General features: G+C 27.4%; 1 protein-coding gene across 2 annotated transcripts in view; it reads right to left on the bottom strand.

Moving 5' to 3' along the window:
• Window positions 1–15,940, bottom strand: part of LOC105846336 (DNA-binding protein RFX6) — a 64,535-nt gene that overhangs the window by 37,970 nt on the left and 10,625 nt on the right. The window contains exons 2-3 of one of the 2 annotated variants that reach the window (XM_065797930.1): window positions 14,976–15,048; window positions 14,670–14,793 (exon numbers count right to left, since the gene is read on the bottom strand). In XM_065797930.1, the coding sequence (XP_065654002.1) occupies window positions 14,670–14,793; window positions 14,976–15,048 (197 nt within the window). Of the gene's footprint in view, window positions 1–14,669; window positions 14,794–14,975; window positions 15,052–15,940 lie in introns of both variants that reach the window. The other variant, XM_065797929.1, reaches the window with a different exon arrangement.

The following is a 15,940-nucleotide window of genomic DNA, read 5'->3' as shown; positions in this document are numbered from 1 at the left end:
GCCAAATGTAACTCAAAAAATTAAACATAAAAAACCATCCTCACCACTGTTTTAATGTATCTTTTACTAATGCTTCCACAATAACAACCATTAAGGACAAACCTATAGGACCAGAATTAGGTATTATTTGTATTTTGTTTTCATATAAAAAAGAGCAAACACTCAATGAAAGTTCTATTAATTGGTGCATGTCTACAAGTGAAAGTTTTGTTTGAGTCTTTAAGTCGCCAATGTCATTTAATATATTAATAATAACTGGAATAGCTTTGTTAATGGGTATGGGTATTTAACTAAACAACAACGTATATCTATAAGAAAATTAAAGATGACTTCGAATATTAGAATTTATTCTTTTAATAAAGGCACAGATTTTGCATTACTATACGAAAGAACAAATAAAAAATAGCAGAATTATTGACCCAACACCCACACTTACTACCAAATTTCAAAAACAATTGTGTAAATTAGGAAAAGAGGGTAAGTTAGACACAACTATGTATTTTAAAATGTATCCATCAGATTGCATACCACCTAGAATATAAGCAATGATTAATGCGCACAAGCCCAAAAAAGATTACCCAATGCGTCCTGTTGTATCAACAATCAACACACCACCATATGGAACCTCCAAATACCTTGTTAATATCATTCAACCAACACTAAACAAAAACAAAAATGGACTTATTAATTCAAACAATTTTGTTAACAAAGCCAGACATTGGAAAATAGATCCCAATGAAGTTCAAGTTTCCTTTGATATAGTTAATTTATATCCGTCCATAGCCATTAACGAAGCTATTCTGTTTCTACAAAATATAGAAAGAAAAGCACTTAGTATAGCTACTATTCAAACATGTGAACTAAAAACTTTCATGAGATGTGTAGACGATTGTCACGCTGGCTTTAACTCTATAAAACAACAACAAATGTTTCTAAATATCCTAAACGAACAAAATCCTGCCATAAAATACACTGTTGAATGCGAAAACCACCAAAAACAACTTAATTTTCTAATAATATTACAAACACAATGCATGGAGCTGATGAATTTCAAAAACATCGAAAAAAAGCAATAACTAATATTCAACTTAAACCAAATTCAAATATCAACCCTAATATTATCACTAGCGTATTCAAAGGGTTTTTAAGTCGTGCAAAAAGAATATGTTCTCAAAAATACCTCCAACATGAAATCGATTTTTGAATAAAAATATTTGTTGAAAACGGACATGACAAGAACAATTTAACTAATATCCCCAGAGACTATATCAAAATAGATGAAAAAAATACCAATTATCAACCAACTGACAACCAACCATTTATAAAGCTACCATGGATACCAATTGTTGGCCCCAAACTTAGAAAAGAATTTAAAAAACAAAACATAAAAGCTATATTTACATCATCTCCAAATTTAAACAATATTTTCTGTAACAATAAAACAAAACTTCCTATAAATACTAACCCAGGCATCTACCAAATAAAATGTTCATCCAACTCTATATACATTAGTGAAACCAAAAAAGAAAATTATATCAAGATGTATTGAGCACCAGAAAAATAGTAAAAAAAGGAAAATGGGTCAGTTATGGTGCTACTGAGCATTCCAAATCATGCCAAGGTACGCTTGACTGGTTAAACCCAAAAACCATATCAGTAGCTCCAGAAAATCATGTTTGGAAAATTCGAGAATCCCTGGAAATGAACAAAGCTAAAGTTCGACAAGCATTAGGAAGTGGCGAAAATGTTCTTAATAGGGATGATGGTGATAATGGTTGGAACCATTTTTTATTAGATTATCTGACGTCAACATTTAATCCTATTTTGTATTTTCTCATGCTCTTTTTAATGTTATCTTTTTAATGGTTTGTTTTTATTATAACGATTTTCTTTGTAACAATTTTTTATTATACCTGATGACGCTGATCACAATAGATCAGCGAAATATCGAATAATATATATTGAAATAAAAACAAATATATCTTTTTCAAAAAAATTTATGTGCAGCTCTATTTATTGAATTTTAATAATAATAATACATATATATATACATACATATACATATATATGTGTATATATTATATATATATATATATATATATTTATATATATAAATATATGTATATACATATATGAGTATACATATATAAATGTGTTAAATCTGTCCATCCGAATGGGAAAAACCCGGAAATCCAAATGGAAAAGCATGGAAAGTAGTAAATATTACTCCTATATTCAAAAAAGGCTTGACTACTGACTTGGGAAATTTCCGACCTATCAGTCTCTCCTCTGTCATAGCAATTTGATTACACAAGAACAGCATGGTTTTGTTCCTTGTAAGTCGTGCTCTACAAACCACCTTGAAACTAAGGACTATTTTACAAAAGCATTAGATAATTGATTGTCTGTAGACTTGCTCTTTCTTGACATTGTCAAGGCCTTTGACAAGGTTCACCATATGAGTCAAATCCTGAAACTATGGGATCAATGGTTAAATTCTGTAATGGGTGAAATCCATTCAATCGACCATAAACAAAGAACAATCATGGGTGAAAGGGTATCGAACTGGGCGCCGGTTTCTAGAGGTGTTCCTCAAGGGTCAGTATTGGGACCAATGCTCTGATCTTTTGATCTTTATAAATGACCTGCAGTATTGGGACAAATGCTCTGATCTTTGTGATCTTTATAAATGACCTGCCAGATAGAATTAAGTCAATCTGTAAAATATTTGCAGACAACACAAAACTGCTTGCCCCAATTCGACTTGGTGAAGAAAAGAATGATTGTACTGTGCTCCAAAATGACATTGATGCTGTAACTGAGTGGACAAGAGTATGGCATATGAGATTAAACATCTCTAAATGCAAAGTTCTTCACATTGGTTGCCTAAATAAAAAGCACACATATACAATACTAGACGTGGATAAATTGACTTGACTTAATTTGGAATCGACCTGACGTGATTTAGAAATCATAGCAAAAACCTCAAGCAAAATGCCTACTTATGCACATAGGTCTGCATCTCTAAGGCCAACAAGATGCTTCGCATGCTTAAAAGGACATTTGTTTCACACAATGTAGCATTATGGAAAAAATTAAACATAATATACATCCATCCTCATCTTGAACTCTCTGCCTCAAGTTGGAACCGACGTACAATTAAAGATATAAATATATTAGAGAGAGCCCAGAGTTGCGCCACTAAAATAGCTCATAGTATAAAGCATCTACTTTATGAAAAAAAACTATGCATTTTAGACCTGACCACATTCAAAGAAAAACGTCATCGTGAAAACTTAATACAGCTTTTTAAAATTGAATCTGGTAAAGAAACTGCTAACTTGCACCACATTCTGATTCATACTGCGCCTAGCCACAGTCATAGAAGTCAATTGGTCAAAGAGATAGTTCGATCCAATAATAACAGAAGTAACTTTTTCACAAATCGAGTTGCCGACAGCTGGAATCGCCTACCAGATGAGATTGTAAATGCAAAAAGTCTAAATGCCTTTAAGAATCAGTTGCACATATATTCTAAAAGAACCATCACAGTGCCACTAAGGTGTTCTATGCAACATTATGAAGTTTTATTGCAGTTAACTAACTAACTATATATATATATATATATATATATATATATATATATATATATATATATATATATATATATATATATATATATATATATATATATATGTATATATATATATATATATATATATATATATATGTAACTATATATATATATATATATATATATATATATATATATATATATATATATATATATATATATATATATATATATATATATATATATATATATATGTATATATATATATATGTATATATATATATATATATATATATATATATATATATATATATATATATGTATATATATATATGTATATATATATATACATATATCACCATTTTTGTATAAAAAACCGCAGTTAACTAGTCTATGACATTTAACAAGACAAAATTAGGGTTTAAGATTATGCATTAATTTAATCGAACAAACTAATTAAACCAATTTTTTTTTTTTGATAAAACAACAAAAACACAAAATAAAAGGCTAAAATGTTTTTAAAAACATTTTGAATGTTTTTTTTGTTCTTTTTAATAAAAACATTCTAAATGATTTTATTGTATTTTTTTAAAATTTAAAACATTCTGAATGTTTTTATTTTATTTTTTTAAAAGTAAAAACATTCTGACTGTTTTTATTTTTATTTTTTTACTGTAATACATGTGTAGAGTGTTGCCACATCACTATCTTATAGCCTACTGCTACATCTACTATCTTAGAGCCTGCTGCTACAAGGGAGTGCTACTATATCGACTATCTTACAGCCTGCTGCTACCTCGACTAAGGGTTTGGTTTGGGCAGGCAGTCTATCAATTAAAAAAAATCTTTTAAAAGTTTTTAAACTTTATTGGATCTTAAAATAAATTTTAAAAAACACAACACAAAACTGACAATTTATTATAAAAATTAAAAACGAGCAAGAGTACATATATTTTTATATATATACATATAAATTTATAAACATATATCAGTAATGTACACTTGTGGTTGCCCGATGGCAAATGCCACCCAATGTGGCACTTCACTTTTGAAGGGCTACTGGAAATAGTGTTTTGATGCAATCAAGTCGCCCGGTCGGGTGACTCAATTGCATCAAAACTTATTTAATTTATATTGGTTCATTTTTTAACTTATTACTTAAATTTAAACCGATTTTTTGCCACAACTTGCATTGAAAGACTGTTAGTTTTTATCAATGGAATAGCTTTTGATAATTACTTTTTAATCTAATGTAACAGTAAAGCAACATTTTTAAAGTCTAATTGTTGAAGTTTATTTTCCTTCTTTTCAATTAACTAATGTCATTTTGTTTAAATTAGAGCACCAGTTTTTTCTTTTTATAAAGAACAAAAGAAAGTTTTGAAGTCATAACTAACATAAATAATTAATGAATAAATAATAATTAATGAATAAATAAATAATAAATAATGAAGTCAAAACATAACATAAATAATTAGCAAACTTTTTCAGGAACTTAAATTATAAAAATTTTTCATGTTAAAACATTTATTTATAAACATTTATGTTATATCATAAACCTTTTTTATTTAATTTTGTTAAAATGTTTGTCAAAAATGTTTTTGTTTAATTAAATAATATAATAAAAATTTTTATATAAAAATAAAAGTTTAATTACAAAAAAACTTTTCTTTCTCGCTTGAGCGAGTAAGCAATAAAATTCGAAGTGTTATAAAAACGCTAGTTCAAACATTTAAAAAAAAACTTTTTTTAAAAGTCGTTGAAAACTCATTTATTTAAAATTTAATTACAAGACGCAAACAAAATCATCCAAGGCGTTTTTACCACTACTTTATTAATACATCAATAGTTTTCTTACAATAAATATAACGTATCATAACCGATGAAGTTTAAAAAACATTCGTTAATAAAAATAATCTTTTTTATAATTCTATATTTATCAAATATAAAAATATAATTCTATTCCAAGTGAAAACACACACTTTAAAAAACTTGTTTAAGACAGATAAAACTTTATTTTAAATTAAAACAGACAACTCAAAATATTGGTGGGTGACCAAGACTAGCTAAATTATCACTCTCAGTCGCCTGCCGGACGACCGACCAAAATCCGAGTGTACACCACTGTGTGTATATATATATATATATATATATATATATATATATATATATATATATATATATATATATACATATATATATATATATATGTATATATATATATACACATACACATATATATACGTTTTAACCCCTGCTAAAATTATCATTTAGCCAGGGCCGGGATTGTAAAAAACCCCATATTTGGCTGGGTCAGGGCCCTGGTCATTTCCTAGCTTCCTCTTAGCACCTCTTCACTCTATCACCTTTCTCTTTGTTCTTTATCACTCTCCTTCTCAAGAACTCTTTTTGATATAATTTCTTTTCAGATTGACCATGCTCTTTCTTCAGAACTCTCTTTCATTCTCTCCAAACTAATTAATAAGTGCTTGACTTAATCTTATTTTCCTGCATAATGGAAAATGGCATCCGTGGTTTCAATTTCAAAAACTTTGAAGAACATTCTGAGCCCTCTAACTATCATTCAATCAGTCATCTATCAGTTCAACAATTTTTGAAGATTTCATCTTGAGTCAATTAAGGTAATCTCAAGGTTCTATCCTCGGTCCTGTCTTGTTTATTATCACTTTATATTATTGCTGAACTTAACGCGGCTGTTGCTGTTACTCATTAGTGTGCGTTAAAACAGAGTTTTATAAATAAGATTTAGCATGCTTGGCCTTTTAATATTTCTCTTTATTTTTGAACACGCGATGAGGTATTCTTATATCTTTATAATCTGGTAATATCTGCCTAATCGGTAATAAAATTGAAAACTTTGCTCCATCAGCTTAATGAGTAATAAGATTGAAAACTTTTTAACTTGATGACTTCTGCAGTAAAGGATTAACCTTGTTATTTTTAAATTAGTATAATTTAATTTGATGACTTCTGCAGTTAATGGATTAACCTTATGTCATTTTTAAATTAGTATAATAACTCTTAAAGTCATGTAATTTACTAAACTTATGCCTTTTAATAATAACACAATTCAAGTCCTTTGTCAATTGTATTTAAAGTATATTAATCTGTAATTTTTATTTTTAAAAATTAGAAGACAGTGATGACTCTAGAAGAGGATGCACTTTTCAAAGGTCAAAACGTCAATCTCTTCATAAAGTTACTGTTTATCTCCAAAACCCTTATCTCATATGATCAACTCTATGTTGCATGTTAAAGAACAAGATCGTTTAATATCTTATTTTAAAGAAAATCTGTTTGCTTTTATAATATAAAAAAACCAGTCCATTTGATCGTTTGTTTTCTGAAAGTCGTTAAACATTTTTCACAAGGTATGTCATTAAACTATTAAAAAATAAGGTTGTATTTTATAAATGTTTCTAATTTATATATTTTTCTTAATTTATATATTTAATTATAATTTTGTGTTTATATGTGTTAAGGTTATATGGGTTCATATTTGTGTGTAAATATCTTTTATATATGAATTATTTCTATGTTTGTGATGTGTTATAATGTTATGTGTTTATAGTTTGTAAGTGGTTATTATGTTGTTTGCATGGTTTCAAATTGTTGTGACTTGGCTTAGTTTACAGCAAGAGTTTTGAACTTGCTAGCCACGTAGTATACTTTGCTATTATGTGACTTTTATGTGCTTTGTTGAGAGCAAGAATGTTGTTCGTGCCAGTAAAGTGGGGTACTGTCATGAAACACATAAATTAAATCTGTTTGTAGTTAGTGTAATCATAAAATGTGTTGAAAAAATATTGTTGAAAGAAATGTTGAAAAGATATATAGTTTTTTAATGTCTATAATTTTTTTAATATTTATAGTTTTAAGAAAATTTTATTGAAAAGATATATACTTCATTAAATATTTATATACTGTCACTTTTAAAGTAAAGTTTGTTGAAAAGATATATACTCTGTTCCTTTTTCGTTATAATTTGTATTTTGTTAATTTAAAAAAAAATTGTTTAAAAGATATATACTCTGCTCTTTTTGTTAACAATTAACGCTATTGATGATAAATAAATTTGTTAAAAAAAATACTTCCTTTTTACTAACAGCTCCTTTAACCTTTAAGAGTAAATTTAATAGTACAAAGCTATAACATAAGTTTTAGTAGCTTTTATTAAATTTTTAGGATTTTTTGTATAGAGAATATTTTCTCCATAACAATACTTTAATGTTAAAATAAATTATGGAGATATTAATTAATAAATATATAAAATATTATTAGTGAGATATTAATTAATATATACATACACATATATATATATATATATATATATATATATATATATATATATATATATATATATATATATATATGTATATATATATATACATACATATATATATATATATATATATATATATATATATATATATATATATATATATATATATATATATATATATATATATATATATATATATATATATGTATATATAGCATTGGCATCGACATAACCGGGCCTTTTTTGCACAAACGGCATCAGCCTTTTTTTTTTTATTTACTGATTTTCCAACTAATGGCATTTTAATATTTTTATCCTGCATTATGATAATAATTAAATAATAAATAAACTAAACTTTATACATTACTTAGAAATTTTTTGAGAAATTGTTTATTCTGTTTATAGGCAATATTGTTTATTCTTGATGATGTTTTTAGGCTTTAATTTTATAGCGGAATGTATTTATACTTTTATTACCATTTTGTTTTCAGAATAATTTCATTTTGTGTTGTTTTATTGTTATACTTAAAAGTAACCTAATTAAGCATTGTTGTCTATATGTGTTCAAGTATAGCCTACTATATTTCTATACTTTTATTTTATTATTTTTTATTTTAATTTACCTCCCAAGGCCGTAAAGGCCAATTCAGCCGAGGAGGCTACTTTAGTTATGGTTACAACCCTATTTCAACTTTATAACTCCTAAACACAAACCTTGATAAACAAGGCCACTGCGCAGAGAAACAAGTTGAGCACAGTACTACCAGGGACATGGTAGGGATCAAACATCACAAAATAAAATTATTCTAAAAACAACTTAACTATCTAAAAAAAATTTAGATATCTAAACAAAATATGATTGTTGTTTAGATATCTAAATTACTAATAAATTAATAAAGAATTCTAAGTAAGCTCGTGACTAACTTATCTTAGGGTTTTGACAAAGTTTGGCAGTTTGGTCTTTTCCATAAGCTTGTTTAATATGGTGTATCTGGGAAATAAGATGTGTCATAAAACAACATTCTTTGAAAATGTCTGTTGATACCCCCTAAATGTTTTTTATGTAATAAATTAATACTAAATTTTAAAAGTTTTTAAATAAAAAAACTTTTTAGGGGTCGCTCAAAACCCTTAAACATCAGTTGGGTCCCTAATATTTTGAAAAAAATTCTTTAAAAGCATATTTTGTTGGGTCTCAAAAGTAGTGCAATTTTATAAAAATTTCAAAAATAATAATCATTTTATATAAAGATTACTAGTTTAAATTTTATGGCTTAAAAACTATAGTTTTTTAACAAAAAATAAAAAAGTACATATTTTCATAGTTTTTTTAAACTTTTAAAATTTGTGTTTCCGTAAACTTTTTTTTATTATTTTTGAAATTTTTATAAAATTTCACTTCTTTTGAGACCCAACATGATATGCTTTTAAAGAACTTTTTTTTTCAAAATATTAAGAACTGATCTGATGTTTAAGGGTCTTGAGCGACCCCTAAAAAATTTTTTTATTTAAAAACTTTTTAAATTTAGTATTAATTTATTACATAGAACACATTTAGGGGGTATCATCAGTCATTTTCCGCTTTATTAAAGCCATCTTCGAAGGCCAACACTGTTCTTTATTTCCAGTAGCTTCTGGGGTACCTTAAGATTTTAACCTTGGTCCTATTTTGTTTTTTTTCCACATTAATGATCATCCCGACAACCTTATATCTAAAGTAGCTCTTTTTGCTGATGACTCAACTTTATACTCCTGTCTTGACAAAAAGTTTTCGATTACTAGTATTAATCTAGTATTAGAGTGTCACAAGCTCTTATCAAAAAAATAGTATTTTGCTCATTAGAATCAGCAAAATAGTCTGTAAAACGATAATAATATTTGAGAAAATAATTTTGATTCAAAAAGTATTTTTTTCTAGAACTAGAAAAGTCGCCGATCTCACTTCTGTAACAGATTGGGGCTCACATTGGCTTGTAAATTCTAATTCCAACAAAACTCAGTTATTTACTGCAAACAATTGTAGCAGTACTCTCGACATTCCTATGATTCTTCCTATTAATTCTTGATGAATGGTAACCCTCTCACTGAGTCCTCTTCTTTACGCCTTCTTGGATTATCATTTACTACAGACATTTAATGGAAACCCTATATTTAATTGGTTGCTATATTAGCATCTGCTAAGGTTGCTTCTCTTTATTGTGCTTGCCATTTTCTCTCTCCTGACTCCATTCTCTACTTCTAAAAATCTCTTATTCATCCCTGTATGGAATACTGAAGTCACATTTAGGCTGGTTTTTCTAATGATATTCTTTCTCTTCTAGACAAGGTCTAATAATACATTGTAAACAAAGTTGGACCAGGAGATGCATTGTAAACATTGATGGAACTAGAGATGAATCTTTAGTTCCATCAATGTCTAGTTTTATCTCTAGTTCCATCAACCAAAACTCATTCTTGTATGACTTGTCATTCATCAAAGTCTCATTCTTATACTGAATATGTCTCTGCATGCTCCAAAAACTTTCATTCCTCTAGTTTTTTTCCCTACACTTTAACCCTTTGAAACTCTCTCCCATCTTTATGTTTTCCTGACTCATACAATTTTCAGCTTTTTAAATCTTTTGTCAACCGTTTCGTTGCTCTATAACTCTAGACTTTTTTCTAGTTAATCCCAACTTAATAGTGGTTGCTTGCAGCCTTGTTGGGAGTGAATCAGAATAATTAAAAAAAAACTACTTATGATAGTACCTTTTTCTTTTTAAAATTAAAATAAAAAGGGTTCCTCTAAAATTGTATTTATTTTTTGGAAGTTTTCTTTTCATAGTAAAAAAAAACTAAAAAATGTATATTTTTAAAACAAGTTTTTCTAATGTCTTTTAAAATAATGGTTTGGCTCTAATTTGGGTTCAAGTATTTGTTTACCAGTACTGATTCCATGAAAAAGATTACATGTATTTAAGTTGTATTTTCAAAATTTTAATAATTTATTAATTCATTGGTATCGACATACATACATACATACATACATACATACATACATACATACATACATACATACATACATACATACATACATACATACATACATACATACATACATACAAACATACATTTATACATACATACATACATACATACATACATACATACATACATACATACATACATACATACATACATACATACATACATACATACATACATACATACATACACACATTTGAATTTTTCTGCATTGTATTATTGACCTTTTTTCTTTAGAACATTAAATATATCAAAAAAAATTAAATAGTTCAAGAAGTTTCAATATTTCAGAGTTTCTTCACTTGAAGCAATTATACGATTGTTTATAGAGGTTTTCTATTATTAGTTTTGAATTTACTTATTTATTGCAAATCTTGCATTAAATACATTTCAAAGAAATAAAAAGAATTTTATGATGGGGGATTGCATTTCACTGTTCAATGCTAGCAGTACTTGCTGAGCAGACTGGCCTTATAACTTTTTTAATTTGCTTTATTTATGAGTTTTTAAAAAATCTATAAAAAAATTATAATTTTTCAAATTTATTACTTTTTATTGTTTATTTTTTTTTTATTTATTGATTAAATACTTATAACTTTAGTTTAAGTTCTTGATAGAAATATCTTTACACATTGGTAAACTATTTTAAAACATCTAATTTAAATATGACTAATAGGTAGAATGTAATTAGATAATTATATTATGCACTGTTTTATTTACTTACACTGTATTTTGAATAAGTTCAAGAAAGAAAACTCAAAATTCAATCTAAAAATAAAAGTTCTACTTTTATTATTTTATCACACTCCTTTGGTGCTTAATTATGTCTGATAATTTAAGAAGTAAAACTATTAGACTAAACCAGGTTAAGCAAGCTGAGATAAATTGTCGTCGAAATGAAAGAGATGAGCCTAGGCAAGCTGAAATAAGTTGTAACCAAAATGAACGAAATCAGGCTTGTCGAGAACTTAATAGGTATAATATGCATTGCATAGCAAACTTACTTGTTATTTTATTTCTTTAGTTCTTCTTTGGTGCTCAGCCAACTATCATATGATTACTTTGCCTACTGTTAAAATATGGTTTTAACTTTAATTATATAAAATTTGCTATGTTGATCATTAGCTAATAGTTTAAAAAGAAATTAGTTTATCCCAATCAAGGTAAGAATAATTTCATTTTCTGATCAAATTACAAAATTTGTTTGCACCGATAGCTATTTTTTTTTTTTATTTTGTGTGATAGCTAATTGTCTTTGCAGTAAATTTCTTTTCGTACAGATTTTGGCGGTAAAAGATTACTACATCTGTTCAAAATCATCTGTGGAGTAGTCCAAGATCATCTGTATTTTTCTTTTACTCTATTAACATCTGTCCAATATCATCTGAAAATTCAACGACCCCTGAAAAACATCTTTAGAAATATGTAACTACATCTGGTAAATTTTCTCCAAGTCCAACAACATCTAGAAGAATTTTCACCAGATGTAGTTGCATCTGAAACAATTTCTATATGTAACTACATCTGGTTAAAATATCGCATTATTGGTTAATTCATCTTAAAATAACTTCATCTTAAAATCTACAGATGTAGTTGCACAGATGTTATTACACTTTGATAATTCAAAAGATGTAACTACATCTGTAGAACCCACAGATGTAGTTGCAAAGATGTTATTACACTTTGATATCTTAAAAGATGTAACTAGATCTGTAATATTCACTTAATTTTTGCACAGATGTTATTAGACATCAATGAAATTTCAGATGTTGTTGGACAGATGTTATTATACCTCATTACATTTACAGATGTTGTTGGACAGATGTTATTAGTCATGGCAAAAACTGATGTTGTTACCCTGACCCATATTGACTATTTTCAACAATACTCTAGAAAAAGCATCAGCAACAGGTAAATTGGTTTGTAATGTTAATCTTTAATGTTTTTACTTCATTTAATCATGGAATAATTTTTTTTTTTTTTTTTCATTTTAGACATATCTTACAATGCTTTTTCAGCTTATTGCAGATTAAATAGATGGCCCACATCTCATAAGGCACAAAAGGTTTGAGTATTAATTCACGGCCATTGGTACCGATATCCAATTCGTTGATAAATAGCGATTTGCACAATGTCTACCATAAAGTTTGATGACGACTCAACGTAATAATCTTGTCTTGACTAAAAGTCTTCTCTTTTCAATTGCTTAGAACAGGCAGTCAATCTTATATCTGATCTCACTTCTGTAACAGATTGGGGCTTGCAGTGGCATGTTAATTTTAACTCCAATAAAACTTAGTTATTTACTGCAAACAACTATCGCAATACTGTCAACATTCCTATATTGATGAATGACAACTGAGGCCTCTTCCTTATGTCTTCTTGGAATACTGTTCAGGGAAACCATATATACAATCAATTGTTAAATTAGCATCTGCTTAGGTTGCTTCTTTTTATCACGTTCTAAAATAATCCATTTTAAGACAACCAAATCATCTTGGCTTCCAATGATAAAGATATTTCTTGCTTGAATTCTTTTACAGCTCCTAGTCTAGAAAACATTTCTGCTATGCTTTTACAAAAATGTGCTCCAAAACCCTATTTAATACACCTCAAACTATTTAACTGGAGCTTAGTTGAATCTTCTTTTACTGCCTGGTGCAAAAGAGCATCTGTGGTTCCAATTTAAAAATTCATAAGATTACTCTTATGTAATGCAGATAGTGCATTAGATGCAACAATGTGGCTCTTGTTTTTGAAATATCAAAGGTTTTAAGTAAATCTTTACATTCTTGAATAGATTTACTTAAAGGTTTTAAGTAAATCTATTCATTTATTAATCTGGGAATTATGCAGTCACTAGTGAATTTCAACTTTAAAAAAGTTGTTTACTGCTAATAGATATTGCAACATTGATCAGACAATTGAATAATAATAATATTGTTGATAGTCTTAAATTGATAAATGGCACATTGGAGCATTATAATTCACATCTTCTCAAATTATCTTTAACAACTGATCTCTAATGGAAACCATATATACAATCCATTGCAAAGTTAGTATTTGTCAAAGGTGCCTCTCTTTATTGTACTTGCCATTTCCTAAAATTATTACTGCTTGAGCAAGCTTTTATCTTTTGTTCCGTCTACCAGAACTCAATCTCACATGACTAGTCATTTAGCAAAGTTGCTTCCTTTTATTATAACTGTTTATATATGTCTATGTGAAATTTATTTTAAATACACGCAATTGTCATATTTTAAACAACATTAAAATTTCACCTAGAACTAACTGCAACTGTCTTATTTAGTGTACTAAGCTAATGAAAGTTCTAACAGACTTTTTTTAGCCCAGTTCAACAATAGGGATTAACTAGTTTTTATACTTCTTTTACTTGTTTTGTTTTGATTTCAGAACTCATTCTATTGCTTTATTTTCTTCATGTATTTTGTACAGTTTTTTCTTGAGTTAAATAATAGATATGACTGATGAATGTGGATAGGGATGAAACTCTAAGACCATCACTTTCAATATTTTTTATAATAGTTTTTTTCTTTTATATCACAACTCTATATATATTCAAAAAGAGTATATTCAATATAACATTTAAATTCAATTAATAACCCAACATAACATATTTATTCAGTTAATAATCCAACACGACATATTTAAGTTCAAAAAATAAGTTATTTAACTAAGTCTAAATACTTTAAATTTACTTAAAGTTTTTATTATTTATTATTATATTTAAAAACAAACATAAATAACCTTTCCAAAAGTAGCAGCACACATCTGATGGAGTTGATTTTCTTGACAAAATGTCAAATAATGTGCATACATTATACATCGAGGCAAACATACACCCGGATAATGAGTAAAATTTTCGTCTAACCTAAAAATTTTTTATTGTTATGAAGTATTGTAATAGATTGTTAAAAAATTAAGAACAGACACTAAAAAGGAAAATTTGATACTTAAAGGAAAAAGTTTATAATTTGCAGTTAAAAAGTTAATATTTCCTTTTTTAATTGTTTAAAAAATATCAAAAAGTCAAATCATAAAAACTTCACTTACCATTCTAAAGTTTTATAAGTTTGCTCTTCCTTTGCTGATAAGATATTTTTTTGTATAACTTTGTAGATATTAACTGCTAAAGAACAAATTTTAATAATAATCATTTATTTTTTTTAATCTGCAGTAAAATTCAATCTTAAATTAATTACAATCCAGTGGCGGATCCAGGATTTTTATTGACTGTAGCAAAAATGTGATATTTTCTGTCTGAGAAAAAAGAAAAGAAAAAAAAGGTCCTTGCTCTTCACATTTGCCAACAGTACTAAAGGTCTAAGTTTGCCGACTGTACTGTATGGTCTACATATGCCAGTTCGCTGGTCTAAGAGAGCTAAATTTGCAGACATAATAAACTAAAATTCATTGATAGGGAGGGGGAAGGGAGATCACACACCATTTGCACCAGCTTTGGATGTACAGAGGCTTATACTGACACAAGAGGTCCCCTAACTCTTCTCCTGTCCGTTAAGAGCGGAAGAACCTTACTTAATTTACGTGACCATCTAGTTAAACTAAATACTTTTTAATGAAATGATAGTTTACTTGTTTTTTATGACTTTTAATCATGACTAAAATCCAGACCAAACCCTTATCCTCAATCGATTTGTATTTACATTTAGTTCTTGGTATTCCTATTGCCAGTCAATGTATTTATGCGAAATAGTACACAAAAAATTATTATATAAATTTATTTATATATTTAAATTAACAAAATATTTGTTAAAATATATTTTGGTCTGCAAAAAAAATGGGGGTTGATATTTGAAAATGAATATTCTAAATTTGTTTAAAATTTAATTTAATTTAAATTTGTTTTAAAACACATTCCTTTGCAATGACATCGCAAATGGCAGGCGCTTTTTTTCAACAGTTCAAAAGAAGTTTTTAAAAAGAGAAAAATAATATGATAATGTAAAAGAAACTGAATAAATAAATCAAGTAAAAATAAAAACAAGAAAAAGAGAGGT

Source organism: Hydra vulgaris, chromosome 05 (genome assembly GCF_038396675.1).
Source record: "Hydra vulgaris chromosome 05, alternate assembly HydraT2T_AEP".
Classification (NCBI taxonomy): Eukaryota; Metazoa; Cnidaria; class Hydrozoa; order Anthoathecata; family Hydridae; genus Hydra; species Hydra vulgaris.
The sequence above is the reverse complement of the archived record's forward strand: the minus strand, read 5'-3'. Positions and strand labels throughout refer to the sequence as shown.